Source organism: Microcaecilia unicolor, chromosome 9 (assembly GCF_901765095.1).
Source record: "Microcaecilia unicolor chromosome 9, aMicUni1.1, whole genome shotgun sequence".
NCBI classification, from domain to species: Eukaryota; Metazoa; Chordata; class Amphibia; order Gymnophiona; family Siphonopidae; genus Microcaecilia; species Microcaecilia unicolor.
The window spans coordinates 116,640,273-116,658,861 of NC_044039.1; the positions used below are offsets into that span (position 1 = coordinate 116,640,273).

Sequence of the window (18,589 nt, forward strand, 5' to 3'; positions counted from 1 at the left end):
TCAGTGACTCCTAACGTAGAACTTTGCATCAAGTAGCTATTGTTCAGGTTTCTCTTTCCCAGATGCATCACTTTGCACTTGCTCACATTAAACATCATCAGCCATTTAGATTCCCAGTCTTGTAAGGTCTTCTTGTAATTTTTCACAATCCTCTTGCAATTTAACAACTTTGACTAACTGTGTGTTGTCAGCAAATTTAATTACCTCACTAGTTACTCCCATTTCTAGGTCATTTATAAATATGTTAAAAAGATGCGGTCCCAGCACAGACCTTATTTCAGGCACAGAACAAGTCCCTTATATCAATAGAATATCTCAATCGAACTGTCCAATAGACAGTTTTCCTTCTTATTTACTGAAAGATATTCCTAAACAAGTTATAGATTGGATAGTTCTATTTGTAAACACCTCATTAAAAACTGTCTGGTTTTCTGAATCTATGAGAAAAATTGATATTAACTCCAATACCAAAACAGATTAATGGAGGTTTATCACAGACTTCTAATTATCGACTGACTGCAAGCATTCCTTTTTTGACAAAATTAACATAATTATCCTAGAATTTGTGGCTATTTCTCAGTTAACAAATTTTATAGAACGGTTTAATCTTTTTCATTATTCCCAATAAGGGTTTCAAACTTTTCACAGCACTGAAACTATGCTATTATCTTTAACATCAGAAATTAAACAATCTTTATATGCTGGTGGAAATTTCGGCTGCATTCAATAATGTGAATTATGTTTTATTGTTAAATTTACTTTCTTTTTTCGGATTAACAAATGCTGGTCTTAAATGGTTTGAATCGTTTCTTACTCAAAGATCTTATTCAGTACTAAAAGATAGTGCGTTATCACCTTCTGAGTTCTCCCTTATCTCCTGTTTTGTATAATTTATATATGAGTACATTGGCTCATATTTCTTTAGGTTCTGAAGCAAAACTTTGGCCATATGCAGATTATATTTTTTTATTGATTTCTATTGAGGAAGTGAATGACATGAGTTGCCTTAAATTAAATACTTATATGCCAGAAATAATTGAATGGTCCAAAGCAGTTAGATTAAAACTAAATGAAGAAAAAACAAAGGTATTATGGTTTTGCTTGGACCCTTCGGTTATTCCTCAATATATTAAAGTTGCTAAAGACCTTTAATTCGAGCAGACTGGGAATCTAAGGTGTTAGGTGTTATACTTGATTATTCACTATCTATGGAAGGTCAGGTAAAGAATACAATACGTAAAGCTTATTACAAGCTTAAACAACTTCACTTAATACGTTCGTATTTTTCATGTGAACACTTTCAAATTATAGTGCAATTGTCGATTCTTCCCTTACTGGATTATGGCAATTTTTTGTATTTAGGACTTACAGTTAAACAAATAAATAGGTGAAGAAATAAACCGTCACTTGCTTGAGATACAGGACAATGGCTCAGGGCTCAGGCTAAGAGCTAGGCCTGTAAGAATCAGAGATCACCTTTGACACAGTTACATTTACTGTAGCAAATGCTGAAGTAAGTGCTCAGAGAGCTGACAGAGAGTGGAGGGAATCTGCTCTGTAGATAATAAGGAGACTGGCACCTACAAGACGTCATGAACAAGATTGTTGTGGTTACGTAGAGATAGTACTGGGTCAGCTGCACCCCAGGTGAGAACATCCAAAGGAGGGGGCTAAGGGAAAGTTTGGGGAAAATGCAAAGTCATCTAACAAGATGCGCTCTGAGCATATCTTGTTTATACTTAGAGCTTGATAACATGTGAAGTCATTTTGATCAACTGATAAGGGCCAAGAACACTGGAGACAAAGCTGGGGTCCATTGAAATGAATAGGGTCAAAATTGTATATAAGGAACAATCTGAGGGGTATTAGATCAGGAGGAGAAGAGAGCAGAAGTCTTCAGAAGGTTGGAGAGAGAGACGTGTTGTGAACTGCTGCTCAAACCATACGAATACCTGATTTGCCTGTACTGCTATTGGTGAGACTGAAATAAACTATCTTCTTATATCCCAATTAGTCCTTCTGATTATGGAGTTTGTTAATTCCTAGACTGTGTAAAAAGCAGCCTGGGGAGGATGAGGTCAGAGTAATTGGTGGGAACATGCAAATTAATTACATAGGTTACAGATGATATAAAACACAGCAGCTAGGATGATATTTAGATGTTCAACTTATGACAGAGTTTCTCCATTGTTGGCCAGAATACACTAGCTTCCAGTCTTGAAAAGAGTTAAATTTAATTTGTGTCTTGTATTTAAATGTCTCTACGGTTTTTGTTTGGCTGATCTTATGAACAGCTTTACGCTGCTAAAAAGTACAGCATCATCAAGATCATGCAATTGGTTAATATTGGCTTTTCCATCTGTTAAAGGAATTTGTTTTAAGTATTCTCCAGATCTTTTATTTTTTTCTGCAGTTCATCTGTGGAACAATCTACCTTGTGATCTGCATCCTGTATCAAATTTATTTGTTCTTAGGTTTTAAAAACACATTTATTTTCTAATTAATTAGTTTTGTATCTATATTGAGTTTCTTTTTTAAAATTTGATATTATATCCTGATGAAATTCATCAGTATCTTTTACGTCACTCCACCTTGAATTCTGTATATGAATATTTGACGGGTTATAAATCCCATATAACATAACATAACGTTTATCTGCTGTCATTTATTATGTTACTGTATTTAGCATGGTAAAAAAGGGTTTAGGTTAGGGCATTCCTGGGGAAGGAAGAACGTTTTAAATTTAGCCAGGAAACATGATGCTGAATTATCCTGCTAAATTTGTGCTGTCAAACTTTTCCTAAATCTACCCATGCATAATTTTAGCTTCATAAGTGCAGCTGAATATCCGGATAAAGATAATCAGATACAAGCTTAAATTTTGTAATTTTCCAGTGAAAGGATTTTAGTTACGGTATTTATTTATTTATATGTAGCTAATTTTAATTATAATTTCTACTTTTTTATCCCTCAACTAGCTCTTTGTCATGGGAGAAGCTCAACATACGTAGTGACGACACTTTTCAGTTTCCAGAGATGCCTCGTCATTATCGCTATCCTAGCCTGCCTCTTCTTTTAGACTTCAAAACATTTGCAGAAAATCGAGGTGGAATTCCTGAGGGTTTTGTTGTTCGTGAATGGGTTAGAGATATCTGGAACACATGGTTTGATGAGGTCTTCCCACCCAGTAGACCTTCTACATCAGAAAAACATGAGGTAATGGATAAGGACAAGGTGAGATCACAAGAACAAGAAGAAGACATGCAGAGGATTGACTATGTGAAACGACTTGACTCTGTGAGCCCTGTCCTAGTAGACAGTTCATTATCTGTTGAAGATCTGCAAAGAGAAGTTGACAGACTAACAGAACTTATAGATCTGAAGGGGGAAACTTCAGTATTTAACTATTACAGACGTGGAGCACTGAATAGGAAGCTTGGGAAGCTAAAAGAGGCCTTGATTGATCTGAACAAAGTAGGTAGTACCAAAAATCTGATAGCATATATAGCACAAGATCTAGTACTTGGTTCTTTCTTAATGTGTTCAAGATTATACTACAGATCATAGTGCCATCATTTTCTGTCGCACTCAAACCTGTGTTTGCCTGTTTTACAATTACATTTGAAATGTACTGGGGACTTATTTTTCTCCGAGGACAAGCAGGCTGCTTGTTCTCACTGATGGGTGACGTCCACGGCAGCCCCTCCAATCGGAAAACTTTACTAGCAAAGGCCTTTGCTAGTCCTCGCGCGCCGATGCGCACGGCGCATGCACGGCCATCTTCCCGCCCGAACCGGCTCGTGTTCGTCAGTCTTCTTTTGTCCGCGCTCGGGACGGTCGTGTTTTGCGCCGTTTCGCGCCCCTCAAGTTGACCCTCGCGCGTCTTCGCGTTTTTTGCTGAAAAAAAAAAAAATTAGAAAAAGACCTTTACGGTCTTTTCCCCTTTTCCCATGTTTCCAGCTTTTGTCCCGCTAAGTTCCTTTCGTTTTCGGGGTAGGCCTTTTTGAGGCCTCGGTTCGGGTTTTTTCTCTCCCTATTTTTGGTGCCTTTACCGCCATTACGAGTTTTGATTTCGCCGGCGTGATTTTTCCGCCCATGTCATCGAAGTCTCCCAGCGGCTTCAAGAAGTGCACCCAGTGCGCCCGGGTAATCTCGCTCACTGATAGGCACGCGTCGTGTCTTCAGTGTCTGGGGGCTGGGCACCGCCCGCAGGCCTGTAGTCTTTGCGCCCTTTTACAGAAGAGGACTCAGGTAGCGAGATTGGCCCAGTGGAACGTGTTGTTCTCGGGCTCTTCGTCGGCAACAGCACCGGGGGCATCGAGTGCATCGACGTCGACAGCTTCAAGACCTTCGACCTCGGCATCGACTACATCGACTGCATCGAGGCATCGACCCTCTGCATCGTCGGTACCGAGACATCGAAAGGCTGCGTCTGCGTCGGTGGTACCGGGACCTCCACTAGTGGTGATGTCGTCGGACGGTGGTGCTTCGACTGGAGTGCAGGTGAGGGCTGTCCATTCCCCTGCTGGTGGCGGTGAACCTTCGGGTGGGTCTCCCCCTACCCTGAGGGCTCCTGCGGTACAGCCCCCCCCCGAGACCGACCTTCTTCGGCCTCGGCCCCGAGGAAGCGACGGCTGGATTCTACGTCCTCCTCATCGGTACCGGGAAGTTCCGGTGACATGCTTCGTTTGAAAAAGTCAAAGAAGCATCGACACCGGTCTCCTTCCCGCATCGGTACCGAGAGCTCTGGGTCGCCGAGGGAGTCAGCATCCAGTAGGCATCGGCACCGGGAGGACCGCTCACCCTCTGTTCAGGAGGTGTCGATGCGCTCCACCTTGGACAGCCCGGAACAGCCTCCATGCCCAGAACAGACTCTGACCTCGATGCCTGCATCGGCTTCCATGTCTTTCTCCACAGCCGCTCTGCACGAGAGTATCCGGGCCTTTCTCCCAGAGATCCTGGGAGAGCTGTTGCACCCTTCCCCTCTGGTACCGGGGGTGCTTGCGCCTCCGGTACCGTCGAGTGAGGCGCCGGCTGGCCCCTTGCCCGGGGTGAGGTCTCCGACATCGGTGCCGCTTGCGGTACCGACTGCGGTCGCCTCCCAGGAAGGCTCCCCGACGACGTCGGCGGAGGGAGCTTCGCCGGTGCGGGCGAGGGAGTCTACCTCTCGACGCTCCCACCGTGGCCATGTTTCCACGGAGTCAAGTCGGGCACGGCTTCAGACACAGGTTCATGAACTTGTGTCTGATACCGATGGTGAGGCCTCGTGGGAGGAGGAGGAGGACATCAGATATTTCTCTGACGAGGAGTCTGATGGCCTTCCTTCCAATCCCACTCCCTCCCCTGAAAGGCAGCTTTCTCCTCCCGAGAGTCTGTCTTTTGCGGCCTTTGTCCGGGAGATGTCTACGGCCATCCCCTTCCCGGTGGTTTTGGAGGACGAGCCCAGGGCTGAAATGTTTGAGCTCCTGGACTATCCTTCTCCACCTAAGGAAGCGTCCACAGTACCCATGCATCATGTCCTAAAAAAGACATTGCTGGCGAACTGGACCAAGCCTCTAAGTAATCCCCACATTCCCAAGAAGATCGAGTCCCAGTACCGTATCCATGGGGACCCAGAGCTGATGCGCACTCAATTGCCTCACGACTCTGGTGTGGTGGATCTGGCCCTAAAGAAGGCTAAGAGTTCTAGGGAGCATGCTTCGGCGCCCCCGGGCAAGGACTCTAGAACCTTAGACTCCTTTGGGAGGAAGGCCTACCATTCTTCTATGCTCGTGGCCAAAATCCAGTATTACCAGCTCTACACGAGCATACATATGTGGAACAATGTGCGGCAGTTGGCGGGCTTGGTGGACAAGCTCCCTCCTGAGCAAGCCAAGCCATTTCAGGAGGTGGTCAGGCAGCTGAAGGCGTGCAGAAAATTCCTGGCCAGAGGGGTATATGATACCTTTGATGTTGCGTCCATGGCCGCTGCTCAAGGTGTGGTGATGCGCAGACTCTCATGGCTGTGTGTCTCCGACCTGGAGAATAGGATCCAGCAGCGGATTGCGGACTCCCCTTGCCGAGCGGACAATATTTTTGGAGAGAAAGTCGAACAGGTGGTAGAGCAGCTCCACCAGCGGGATACCGCTTTCGACAAGTTCTCCCGCCGGCAGCCTTCAGCATCTACCTCCTCAGGTAGACGTTTTTATGGGGGAAGGAAGACTGTTCCCTACTCTTCTGGTAAGCATAGGTACAATCCTCCTTCTCGACAGCCTGCGGCCCAGGCTAAGCCCCAGCGCGAGCGCTCTCGTCAGCAGCGTGCGCCTCAGCAAGGCCCCACGGCTCCCCAGCAAAAGCAGGGGGCGAGCTTTTGACTGGCTCCAGCAGAGCATAGCCGACATCAACGTGTCAGTGTCGGGCGATCTGCCGGTCGGGGGGAGGTTGAAAGTTTTTCACCAAAGGTGGCCTCTCATAACCTCCGACCGTTGGGTTCTTCAAATAGTCCGGCAAGGATACACCCTCAATTTGGCCTCGAAACCTCCAAATTGCCCACCGGGAGCTCAATCCTACAGCTTCCAGCACAAGCAGGTACTTGCAGAGGAACTCTCCGCCCTTCTCAGCGCCAATGCGGTCGAGCCTGTGCCATCTGGGCAAGAAGGGCTGGGATTCTATTCCAGGTACTTCCTTGTGGAAAAGAAAACAGGGGGGGATGCGTCCCATCCTAGACCTAAGGGCCCTGAACAAATATCTGGTCAAGGAAAAGTTCAGGATGCTTTCCCTGGGCACCCTTCTTCCTATGATTCAGGAAAACGACTGGCTATGCTCTCTGGACGTGAAGGATGCCTACATGCACATCCCGATACTGCCAGCTCACAGACAGTATCTGCGATTTCAGCTGGGCACACGTCACTTCCAGTACTGTGTGCTACCCTTTGGGCTCGCCTCTGCGCCCAGAGTGTTCACGAAGTGCTTGGCTGTAGTAGCAGCGGCGCTTCGCAGGCTGGGAGTACACGTGTTCCCCTATCTCGACGATTGGCTGGTGAAGAACACATCCAAGGCAGGAGCTCTACAGTCCATGCAGATGACTATTCGCCTCCTGGAGCTACTGGGGTTTGTGATAAATTATCCAAAGTCCCATCTTCTCCCAGTACAGAGACTCGAATTCATAGGAGCTCTCCTGGATTCTCGGACGGCTCGTGCCTATCTCCCAGAGATGAGAGCCAACAACTTGTTGTCCCTTGTCTCGCAGGTGCGAGTGTCCCAGCAGATCACAGCTCGGCAGATGTGGAGATTGCTGGGCCACATGGCCTCCACAGTTCATGTGACTCCCATGGCCCGCCTGCACATGCGATCTGCTCAATGGACCCTAGCTTCCCAGTGGTTTCAGGCTGCTGGGGATCTAGAAGACGTGATCCACCTGTCCACGAGTTTTCTCAAATCCCTGTATTGGTGGACGATTCGGTCCAATTTGACTCTGGGACGTCCTTTCCAAATTCCTCAGCCACAAAAAGTGCTGACTACGGATGCGTCTCTCCTGGGGTGGGGAGCTCATGTTGATGGGCTTCACACCCAGGGAAGCTGGTCCCTCCAGGAACGCAATCTGCAGATCAATGTCCTGGAGTTACGAGCGGTCTGGAATGCTCTGAAGGCTTTCAGAGATCGGCTGTCCCACCAAATTATCCAAATTCAGTCAGACAACCAGGTTGCCATGTATTACATCAACAAGCAGGGGGGCACCAGATCTCGCCCCCTGTGTCAGGAAGTCGTCAGCATGTGGCTCTGGGCTCGCCGTCACGGCATGGTGCTCCAAGCCACATATCTGGCAGGCATAAACAACAGTCTGGCCGACAGACTGAGCAGGATTATGCAACCTCACAAGTGGTCGCTCAACTCCCGAGTAGTGCGCCAGATCTTCCAGGTGTGGGGCACCCCCTTGGTAGATCTCTTTGCATCTCGAGCCAACCACAAGGTCCCTCAGTTCTGTTCCAGACTTCAGGCCCCCGGCAGACTGGCATCGGATGCCTTCCTCCTGGACTGGGGGGAAGGTCTGCTGTATGCTTATCCTCCCATATCTCTGGTGGGGAAGACTTTGTTGAAACTCAAGCAAGACCGAGGCACCATGATTCTGATTGCTCCCTTTTGGCCGCGTCAGATCTGGTTCCCTCTTCTTCTGGAGTTGTCCTCCGAAGAACCGTGGAGATTGGAGTGTTTTCCGACCCTCATCACACAGGACGAAGGGGCGCTTCTGCATCCCAGCCTCCAGTCTCTGGTTCTCACGGCCTGGATGTTGAGAGCGTAGACTTTGCCTCTTTGGGTCTGTCAGAGGGTGTCTCCCGCATCTTGCTTGCTTCCCGAAAAGATTCCACTAAGAGGAGTTACTTCTTTCTATGGAGGAGGTTTGGCATCTGGTGTGACAGCAAGGCCCTAGATCCTCGCTCTTGTCCTACACAGACCCTGCTTGAATACTTTCTGCACTTGTCTGAGTCTGGTCTCAAGACCAACTCTGTAAGGGTTCACCTTAGCTCAATCAGTGCATACCATTACCATGTGGAAGGTAAGCCGATCTCAGGACAGCCTTTAGTTGTTCGCTTCATGAGAGGTTTCCTTTTGTCAAAGCCCCCCGTCAAACCTCCTACAGTGTCATGGTATCTCAATGTCGTTCTCACCCAGCTGATGAAACCTCCTTTTGAGCCACTGAACTCCTGCCATCTGAAGTACTTGACCTGGAAGGTCATTTTCTTGGTGGCAGTAACTTCAGCTCGTAGAGTCAGTGAGCTTCAGGCCCTGGTAGCCCAGGCCCCTTACACCAAATTTCATCATAACAGAGTAGTCCTCCGCACTCACCCTAAGTTCTTGCCAAAGGTTGTGTCGGAGTTCCATCTGAACCAGTCAATTGTCTTGCCAACATTCTTTCCCCGTCCTCATTCCTGCCCTGCTGAACGTCAGCTGCACACATTGGACTGCAAAAGAGCATTGGCCTTCTATCTGGAGCGGACACAGCCCAACAGACAGTCCGCCCAATTGTTTGTTTCTTTTGATCCCAACAGGAGGGGAGTGGCTGTGGGGAAACGCACCATATCCAATTGGCTAGCAGATTGCATTTCCTTCACTTACGCCCAGGCTGGGCTGGCTCTTGAGGGTCATGTCACAGCTCATAATGTTAGAGCCATGGCAGCGTCAGTGGCCCACTTGAAGTCAGCCACTATTGAAGAGATCTGCAAAGCTGCGACGTGGTCATCTGTCCACACATTCACATCTCATTACTGCCTGCAGCAGGATACCCGACGCGACAGTCGGTTCAGGCAGTCAGTGCTTCAGAATCTGTTCGGGGTTTAGAATCCAACTCCACCCCCCTAGGCCCATGTTTTATTCTGTTCCAGGCTACACTCTCTGTTAGTTGGATAAGTTGTTAGGTCAATCTCAGTTATGTCCTCGCCGTTGCGAGGCCCAATTGACCATGTTTGTTGTTTTGAGTGAGCCTGGGGGCTAGGGATACCCCATCAGTGAGAACAAGCAGCCTGCTTGTCCTCGGAGAAAGTGAATGCTACATACCTGTAGAAGGTATTCTCCGAGGACAGCAGGCTGATTGTTCTCACAAACCCGCCCGCCTCCCCTTTGGAGTTGTGTCTTCCCTTGTCTTTGTCTTGCTACATACGGGACTGACGAACACGAGCCGGTTCGGGCGCGAGGACTAGCAAAGGCCTTTGCTAGTAAAGTTTTCCGATTGGAGGGGCTGCCGTGGACGTCACCCATCAGTGAGAACAATCAGCCTGCTGTCCTCGGAGAATACCTTCTACAGGTATGTAGCATTCGCTTTGCTGTCATCGTTTTGAACGCAGTACATTTCTGTTACTGTATGACCAGTGGAACAACTTTCATGTGTAGAATATTTAATTGTATACAATCAGGTCAATTTTCAAACTCCTTAGTTGGCAATTTTTTAAAATGCTGGCCACAACCTTTGAATAAAATCCAGGAGATCAGTACGCAGCTGGTGTCACTAGTCGTTTTCTAACCGCCACCAGTGTTATTCCCAGAAATTCAATGCTAAGCCATGTCTGGGCTCAGGCATTGATATTCTCCCCCCCCCCCCCCCCCCCATATTCAAAAGCATTTAACCGGCCAGGATTGGCAATTGGCCATTTAAATGCCCCATAACCGGCTGTCCGTGAATTTTCAGTGGGACGTTGCTGACCATGACCCGCTAAATTTTTTCGGTTAGCAGATAACTGGATATATTGCGTGATATAATTGGCTATCTACAGATTTTCGGTGCATCGCCGGCTAAGTTTAGCAGCTATATTTGGTTGCATGAATACTAGGCTTATCTTTGGATAGTTCACACTTAACTGGCCAATGCTGAGTATCAGCTTGGCTGGTTAAGTTTGAACTTGCCAAAAATAAACCAGATATTCAATGTTGGTCACTGGAAATGGCCCAGCATTGAATATCTGGCCTAAGCACTGGTTGTGGGAGTTAGCTGGGTTAACTCCCAAGGTCTGAATATCGGGCCCTCTGGGTTTACAGAGCCAGCGAAACCATGCCCGGTTAATGCGATATTCAGCACTTAACTGGCTGTGGCGAACTGCATAAAGATATGACTGACTTTTACCCAGTACTTTTTATGCGGTTACCTTGACTGGTTAAGTGCTGAATATCACAACTTAACTGACCAAGTGCTGATTATGCCCCTGAAACATCCCCAAAATAGGTAGTTTTGAGTTGAGCACTAACTGGCCATTTTCACTGGGACTAACTGGGTAAGTGCACTGAAAATAAGTGGTTAGCTCCAAACAAGTGATTTAACTGGCCAGAAGCCATTTCTGGCCGTTTAAATTGCTTTGAATATCAACTCGCAGATATTCAATACCATTATCTGGATGGTGAGTGGTGCTGAATATTTGGATAGTGCAGGCAGTGCCAGCATTATCCATATTACAATATTCAAACTGCTATCTGGATAACTATCTGGATGAAGTTAGAACAGCAATTTAACTGTCTTATCTTAATCTGGATAGTTATCTGGATAGTGCCTGGTGGTCTGTAATATTTTTCAGTGGCACTATCGGGATATGACATTTTTATACTTATTTTTTTTCCTATTACAACATGATTGCAATTTGTATTTAACTTGGAAGTAGATATTTTTCTGTTTTATTTTATTTTCCTGACTAGGCTATAAGCGATGAACCAATGCTTCTTGACGCTTATTGGCACCGACATTTAATTTTCCTTCTACAAGGACTAACTGAAGATGCCTTGGATGACCTGAATTTTATAACTAAATACAACAAAAATCGTGCAGGTATATCACACAGGATACTCATCGAATAGCATCATTTGAATGCTTGGCTGGCTCAAAAGTTAGTGGCGCCCTAACCAACTTGTTTTGGTGGCACTCCCCCCCCCCATTGTATTGCTTCCAGCAACCCCTCCCTCCCTGTGGTTCAGTATCTCTCCCTCCCTTGGGCCGGCATCTCCTCCCCCCATTCCAATCTCTCTTTCCCTTTCCTTCTCCTCTGTCCCCTTCCTCATGGGTCTGGCACTATTCCCTCACCTCTCTCACTCCCCCCGTGGCTCTGTAAAGTTTGTCAGTTGCCGGTTGCAGCAGCAGCATCATGATAGCCTGCCTTCAGCCAGCCCCTGGGCCTTCCCTCTGCTGCATCCCATCCACAGAAAATTGCATCAGAGGAGGCAGGACATGGCAGAGGGAAGAACCAGGTGCTGGCCGAAGGCAGTAGAGAATACCACGGGGACAGGGCTTGCGAGGACGGGGCGTGTACATATCCCACGGGGACGGGGCGGAGACAGAGCCCACGAAGATGGGGACAAACTTTGTCCCTGTGTCATTTTGTACTTTGAAGCCTGTTAATGAACTGGACTTTTTTGTTTGAGTGATGCAGACGATATTTAGATTTTTTGGAAAAGCATGCAAACATGCTGGCCACAACTATCAAAATTTGTATGGGGGATCCTGTACATCCTGCTACCAGCACATCTTCTAAGAAGACATCTTCTATTGAAGCAGGAAGGACTGTGGAAGACAGGAGAGCTACACAGAATCTTGAGATTGTTGATGACTTCTTATTCATCCACAGATTCAAAAATCAAAACAGTGCTTCATAGGGCATATTTTCCCCCTCTAGGGCATACAGAATAAGTTGTATTTTGTACCCCTGTACATTTTAACTGGGTGGATTAGGTTTTTTGGGGGTAATAGAGGAGTGTGGTAGCCGTGTTAGTCCACTCTTAAGGTTATCAATAGAAATCAAACAAAATAAAACATGGAAAAGAAAATAAGATGATACCTTTTTTATTGGACATAACTTAATACATTTCTTGATTAGCTTTCGAAGGTTGCCCTTCGTCAGATCGGAAATAAGCAAATGTGCTAGCTGACAGTGTATATAAGTGAAAACATTCAAGCATTACTATGACAGTCTGACAGGGTGGGAGGATGGGGGTGGGTCGGAGGTATGCATGGGGACATCAAAGCACATCATTGATATTCTAACAGGATGGGTGTGGATAGGTGAGGGGTGGGGTGATCAACAGAGACATACAGCTTTATGGTTTATAATGGGCTAGGAACCCCAGATCCTTGTTAAGTCCTTTCTGTTGGGTGTTAAAATATTCAATCATTCTGACTTCAAAGGTCTTACGTTCTTGTATGGTTTTAAAGTTACCTTTCAGGATTCTCACTGTGAAGTCACTGGTACAGTGTCCTGGTCCTGTAAAATGTTGACCAACAGGTGTGGGAACCCTACTGGCACCAGCATTGTTCATGTGATGTCTATGTAAATTGAATCTTGTCTTAAGCATCTGGCCTGTTTCTCCAATATAGCATCCTTCCTTACATTTTTTACACTGAATGATATATACCACTCATCTTCCAATGTGGTATATATCGTCGAAGGCGAGAGGTATTTAGGTGGAATGGGGAAGGCAAAATGGACGGAAGAAAGAGGCGGAGATTAAAAGCCAAGAGGGAGGAAGAGGGTAGGAGAGAAGGTGAGGTGATGAAGTCGATGGATGGGCAGTGAGTTCCTGTAGCGGAGAGAGGTAGGGCGTGAGGGAAAAGATTAGGAAGGGACAGGGCTAGGAAGAGAATGTGAATAGGGGCCATAAATGACTGAGGTACTTTAGCAACTGGGAAGAAGATTAGATGTATAGAGAAAAATGCCCCCACCTAGAGCGGAGGCCCTGAGTGGATCGGAGTGGACCTGGGTGTCACCCCGGAGAAGGCTTTAAGGATATGCAGATGAGCTGCAAGTCCTCCACAGCACCTGAAAGGCAGCCGGTGGTAGAGCTGGGCACAGTATGCAGGCGCAGTATGCAGGTCCCTGGAGTAGGGTAGTGATGGGTGCAGTGCACTGTAGACAGGTGAACTCAGGTCCATACATCCCTCTACCTGTTATACTTGTGGTGGATACTGTGAGCCCTCCAAAACTCACCAGAAACCCACTGTACCCACATATAGGTTCCCCCTTTACCCATAAGGGCTACTGTAGTGGTGTACAGTTGGAGGTAATGGGTTATGGAGGGCCCAGCAGATAAGATAAGGAAGCAACAATAAGATGTGTACCTGGGAGTATTATTTATTTGAAGTCCACAGCAGTGCCCCCTAGGGTGTACCATTGCTGTCCTGGGATGTCTGTGGAACCAGTCTGCTAAAAATACTGGCCCTTCCCACTTCCCAGTGGCTTGATTTTCTACATTTTTCACTTGTATGGTTTTGGTTTTTTTAATGGCTTGAAAGAATAAATGCACAGAGCACAAAACCTTGTTTCAAACGGTATTTTGGATGTTTTGGGGTTTCGAAAATGGCCATATTTCCTATTCAGATTTTGGACGTTTAGGGCAAAACGTCCAAAGTCTGACTTAGATGTCATATCAAAAATGCCCCTCTATATCAAAGGATTGCTCTCAAAAAGTTGATATGCTTATTAACTAATAAAAATTGTTTTCAGGATTAACTTTTCTGGTTAATCACTGCAGATGCCTATATGTCAATGGCTGAAATCTACAAGAGTCGTGGTGATGACACAACAGCCATCCTTAATTACAATCAGGCCATCAGATGTAAGCCTAGAGATGATGACATTTACTTCAGAAGGGCAGAAGTATATGAAAGGAAAAATGAAGAACTTTTGGCAATGAATGATTATGTTCACGTAAGTTTACATTTTCTGTTACAGTAACATAAGAGGTTAGGATATATTTTCTTTTATTACATATATTGGTATACAAGTCTAATCTTTCTGCAGAAACATAAAATGCAGTTTTCTCCACGAACCTTAGCAATACTGCAAAATTGCTGCTGAAGAAGTCAGAGGCATCATTTTGAACCCAAGTATCGATAGAGCAAGAGTGTCCAGTGATTGCTCTTGCCTCCTACTAAGGGCCAGATGCACAAAGCTTACCTTGCTATTAATGTCTGCTTTAGGCTGGTTCTAGCCAGTCTAAAGCAAACATTTAGGTAGCTAGGAATGCACAAAGGGGTTTTCTGTGGCTCTAACGTGTGCCGTTAGCAGCCACCAGAACCCTATACAAATTTATTACAATGAGGTTATTAGTATTCTAATGAGCTCATTCATAATTTTATGTGTATGCCACGGGATGCACAGTTCCAGAGCAGCTCTAATTTAACAAGCAAATTTTATGGCTGCTCTGGATCTGTCAGAGAGGAGAGAAGCACAAGCAGGAAGGTATAAAGGCTGCCTGCTTGTGCTTCCTACCTCTCACCTCCTGGCACCCCCCTCCCGAATTTTTAAAAACATTTTCCCTGGTGGTCCCCCTTCCCCTGCGCAGGCACACACCCCTCCCCTCCCACACCCAACCCACACCCCCGCCCCTCCCTGTACCTTACAACAAGGTGGAGGCAGTAGGGCAGGAGCAACAGCTCCCCCTGCTGCCTCGGGCCTGCCCGGAACAAAATGGCGGCGCCCAGGCCCTGCCCAGTGCATTCTAGGACAGGGCTAAACACCATATAAGGATTTTTTTCTCTTATATGGTGTTTAGCCTTGTCCAGTGCATTCTAGAATGCACTGGGGTGGGAGGGTGGGTGGGGTTGTGTGCCTGGGCAGAGGAAGGGGTTTGGTCCACTGGACCACCAGGGAAAATGTTTTAAAAAGGTTCTGGGGTCACAGGGGAGGGGGGGTCATGGTTCACTGGACCACCAGGGAAAGTTTAAAAAAAAGATTGGGGGGTCAGAGTCCACTGGACCACCGGGATAAATTAATAAAAACCAGTGGTGGTCCAGTGCATCAGAGCTGTCAAATGGATTTGATAGCAGCTCGAACTCGCAAACAGCAAGGATGCGCAAAGAAGGATCCATGCAGCTCATTTGCATGCATTCCCCTTTGTGCATCTCTGGCTTCTAGTGATTCGCTAAGTTTTAGTGAGGCAGCTGTATTTTACCTTTGTGCATTGGGGCCTAAGTGTCAGGGGGCACCTGGTTACAGCCAGTAGGAGTGCAGGAGTAGGTAGGATATAAAGTAGGATGTTGGGATCCATTGGTTTTCCACCTGCTCCTTGATTTAGACCTTCCCTCTAATCTGGGAGGCAGCACTTATGCATACTTTGGGACAGGTGCAAAAGCTGAAATGGCTTTTTTTTTTTTATTTATTACATATGTGTATTTCTATTGTGAGCTCACTAGGGACAGAGGCCCAGATGCACAAAACCTAACAAGCTAACGTGGTTTTTATATCATTTCTAGCTGGTTTAGTGAGCAAGGAATAAAACGTGGCATGCACAAAAGGGTTCTCCAAGCTCTTTTCCTATCACTGTAGCAGTTAGCGAAAACGGAATGCAAAGCTATTATAATGAACTAGTTACTATACAAATGGGCATGCAAGGCATAGCCTTTTTCCAACCTGATGCATAGAAGCAGTCCCTTGCTTTATAGTGGAAAAGTTAACCGGAGGTCTGGAGCTGTTAGTCCTGACAGCTCCAGACCTCCCATTAAATTTGAGTGAGCTCCACACAACAAAATATCAGGGCAGAGAGTGCTGGAGGCAAATGCACTGTAACAGGAGGGATTGCTTTTAACCAGAACACAAAAAAGTGTGACAAAAATCCAGTCTGAAAGGCTGTAGGGAGCTGGTGAGTCCCTGCAATAGGAAGAAAGGATCTTGCTTCAGCTGTCCAGGGCCAGGCAGATAGAGAAAACTGCAAGCCAGAACGCTGGAGCAAACATCAGAAATTTCAATGAGATGAGGGAGAGCGCACTTTATTGCTTTACTTGTTTCTCTTGGTGAGACGCACTATATGGTGCAATGGGTGCTGCATGCAATACGTAACTAAGAGATAAGAGGGCTTTCACCCCTTTTCTTAGGGGAGTTTAATAATCAGTGTCCTTCAACCAGTCAGTGATCTGCCAGAGATGACAAGCTCTGTTATAAAGATCAAGATCCAGCAGACCCAGCCCCCCTATTGAGGGGCATAGGTCAATTGTTTATAAGTAACCGGGCCTTATTGCCTCTCCCAAGAAACCTTTGTGCCAAGCGCTGAAGCTGTAATTTGTCTCTCCTGTGCAACATCAGCAGGATAGTCTATGTTTAAATCATTTTTATTGAAAAGACATCTCTAAACATTATTTTCCTACACATTTACATTTCTTTTCCTTATTAATCACATTATCCAACCCTCCAACCCTTTCCCCTCTTTCTCTTCCCCCCCTCCCTCCCCCTTTCCCCAATGTTCCATATTTCTATGGGATAACACTATAAATTTAACAGGTAACTTCGAGCTGCTGGAGTCAACGTGTTCCAAAAAGGTGTCCAAATCCGTTGAAATTCCTCACCAACCTGTGACTGGAGGTCCGAGGTTCCTGTTCTCTCTATGCGCAACATGGTCAACATTCTAGTCCGCCATTGTTGATATGAGGGCATCTTTTCAGATAGCCACTCAGCCAGTATTGCTTGTTTACCAGTCACAATAGATCTCAAAACAAATGCTGTAAAACCCTTCGCCTTAGGGTGTCCCAATGTCGGTTGTCCAAACAATAGGTTCGGATTGTAATTCCATCTTTGCTGCCAAATCTGATTGACATACCGCACAATCTCTTTCCAGAATTTCTCTATTTTCTTACAAGACCAGAACATATGTCGCAGATTCGCACCATCTGCTCCACATTTCTGGCATTCTCCCCACGGAGAGAGTCCCATATAAAAGGCTCTTCTAGGAGGTATATGTACTCGGAGGACAAACTTATATTGTATTTCCCAATGTACAGCTTGGTATGTCACTCGTCTGATTGAGAGAACATGGGCTTTGATTTGCTCTGCTGTTATTTCTACATTCAGGTCTTCACTCCACAATCTTGACACTCGTGCATAGTCCAATTCTGAAGCCGAATCTCTTATATGCCTGTGGTAAAAAGACAGGGGCACCCTCTGCTGTGCCTCCGTTGAGAAAGCAGTAGATAATTCTTCTTGAGCATCTTCTGCCAATGATTCCCATGACATGGATGCTATATAATGCTTCAGCTGTCCATAATAAAATTTTTCTCCATTCAGCAGGCCATACTCCACTTGAAGCTCCTCAAAGGATTTTATATGTCCTTCTCTTGTCACCGTGTGCAATAAATATATCATCCCCCGTTTCTTCCACCTATGAAAGGCAGCGTGCAATTTTCCAGGCGCAAACGCCTCGTTATCACAAATTGGCAAAAATGGTGTAACCTTCGCTGATAGGTGGTGTAAATGGCAGATCCATTTCCAAACTGCCACGGCAGACTTCATTATCATGGAGTAATTTAAAATATATGGTATAGACTTCCCAGTGGAGTGTAAATAAGTACTGAAATGGCATCCTGTGCTGATGCCAAGTTCTAGCTTGGTGTCTGAATAGTCTTGTGTTCCTCTAAACCAGTCATTAATATGTCGCATACCACTAGCTATACTCAAATGTCTTACACTTAACAGTCCCAGGCCGCTGTATTCCACTGGTGTGCAAAGTGTCTCCATAGGGAGGCGGGCCTTCTTACCACGCCACAAAAACCCTTGAATCATAACATTTAACTGTCTTTCATCTTCTCTTTTCAGATACAGCGGCAAAATTTGAAAGACATATGTCCATTTTGGTACCATTATCATGTTAAACAGGGCAATACGACCCAGCAACAAAAGGGGTAACACTGCCCATGCATGCAAACTGGTTTTAGTCTCCCTTAATAGCTGTTGAATGTTCATATCATACAATTTATTTAAATCCGCTGGGATCAACACTCCCAAATATTTGATTTTGCCCAGGGCCCCCTGAAATGGGAAGTGACTCCTCCCTCCCCCCCTTAGATCCTATGGCCAGGGCTGATGATTTAGTCAAGTTCACCCTAAAGCCGGACAACTGCCCAAAGTGTTTAACTGTCTCCAATAATACCTCCACAGACCTCTCAGGATCAGTCAATGTAAGCAGGTGGTCATCCACAGATGCCAGTACTTTAACAGTATGCTTCTCAAGAGTGACACCTGTTATGTGCTGTTCACTTTTCAAGGTTTGGAGCAGGGATTCCAGGGATAACACAAAGAGCAAGGGTGACGGGGCAACCCTGTCTAATACCTTTCCCTATTTTGAACTTCTTTTCTTTAAGGCCATTGACTAACAC

General features: G+C 46.0%; 1 protein-coding gene across 1 annotated transcript in view; it reads left to right on the forward strand.

Moving 5' to 3' along the window:
* The window catches only part of TTC6 (tetratricopeptide repeat domain 6), a 258,723-nt gene that overhangs the window by 120,099 nt on the left and 120,035 nt on the right, over positions 1-18,589 (forward strand). Inside the window, exons 16-18 of the mRNA XM_030213691.1 lie at positions 2,979-3,474; positions 11,155-11,284; positions 13,978-14,153. Of these exons, the coding sequence (XP_030069551.1) occupies positions 2,979-3,474; positions 11,155-11,284; positions 13,978-14,153 (802 nt within the window). The remainder of the gene's footprint in view (positions 1-2,978; positions 3,475-11,154; positions 11,285-13,977; positions 14,154-18,589) is intronic.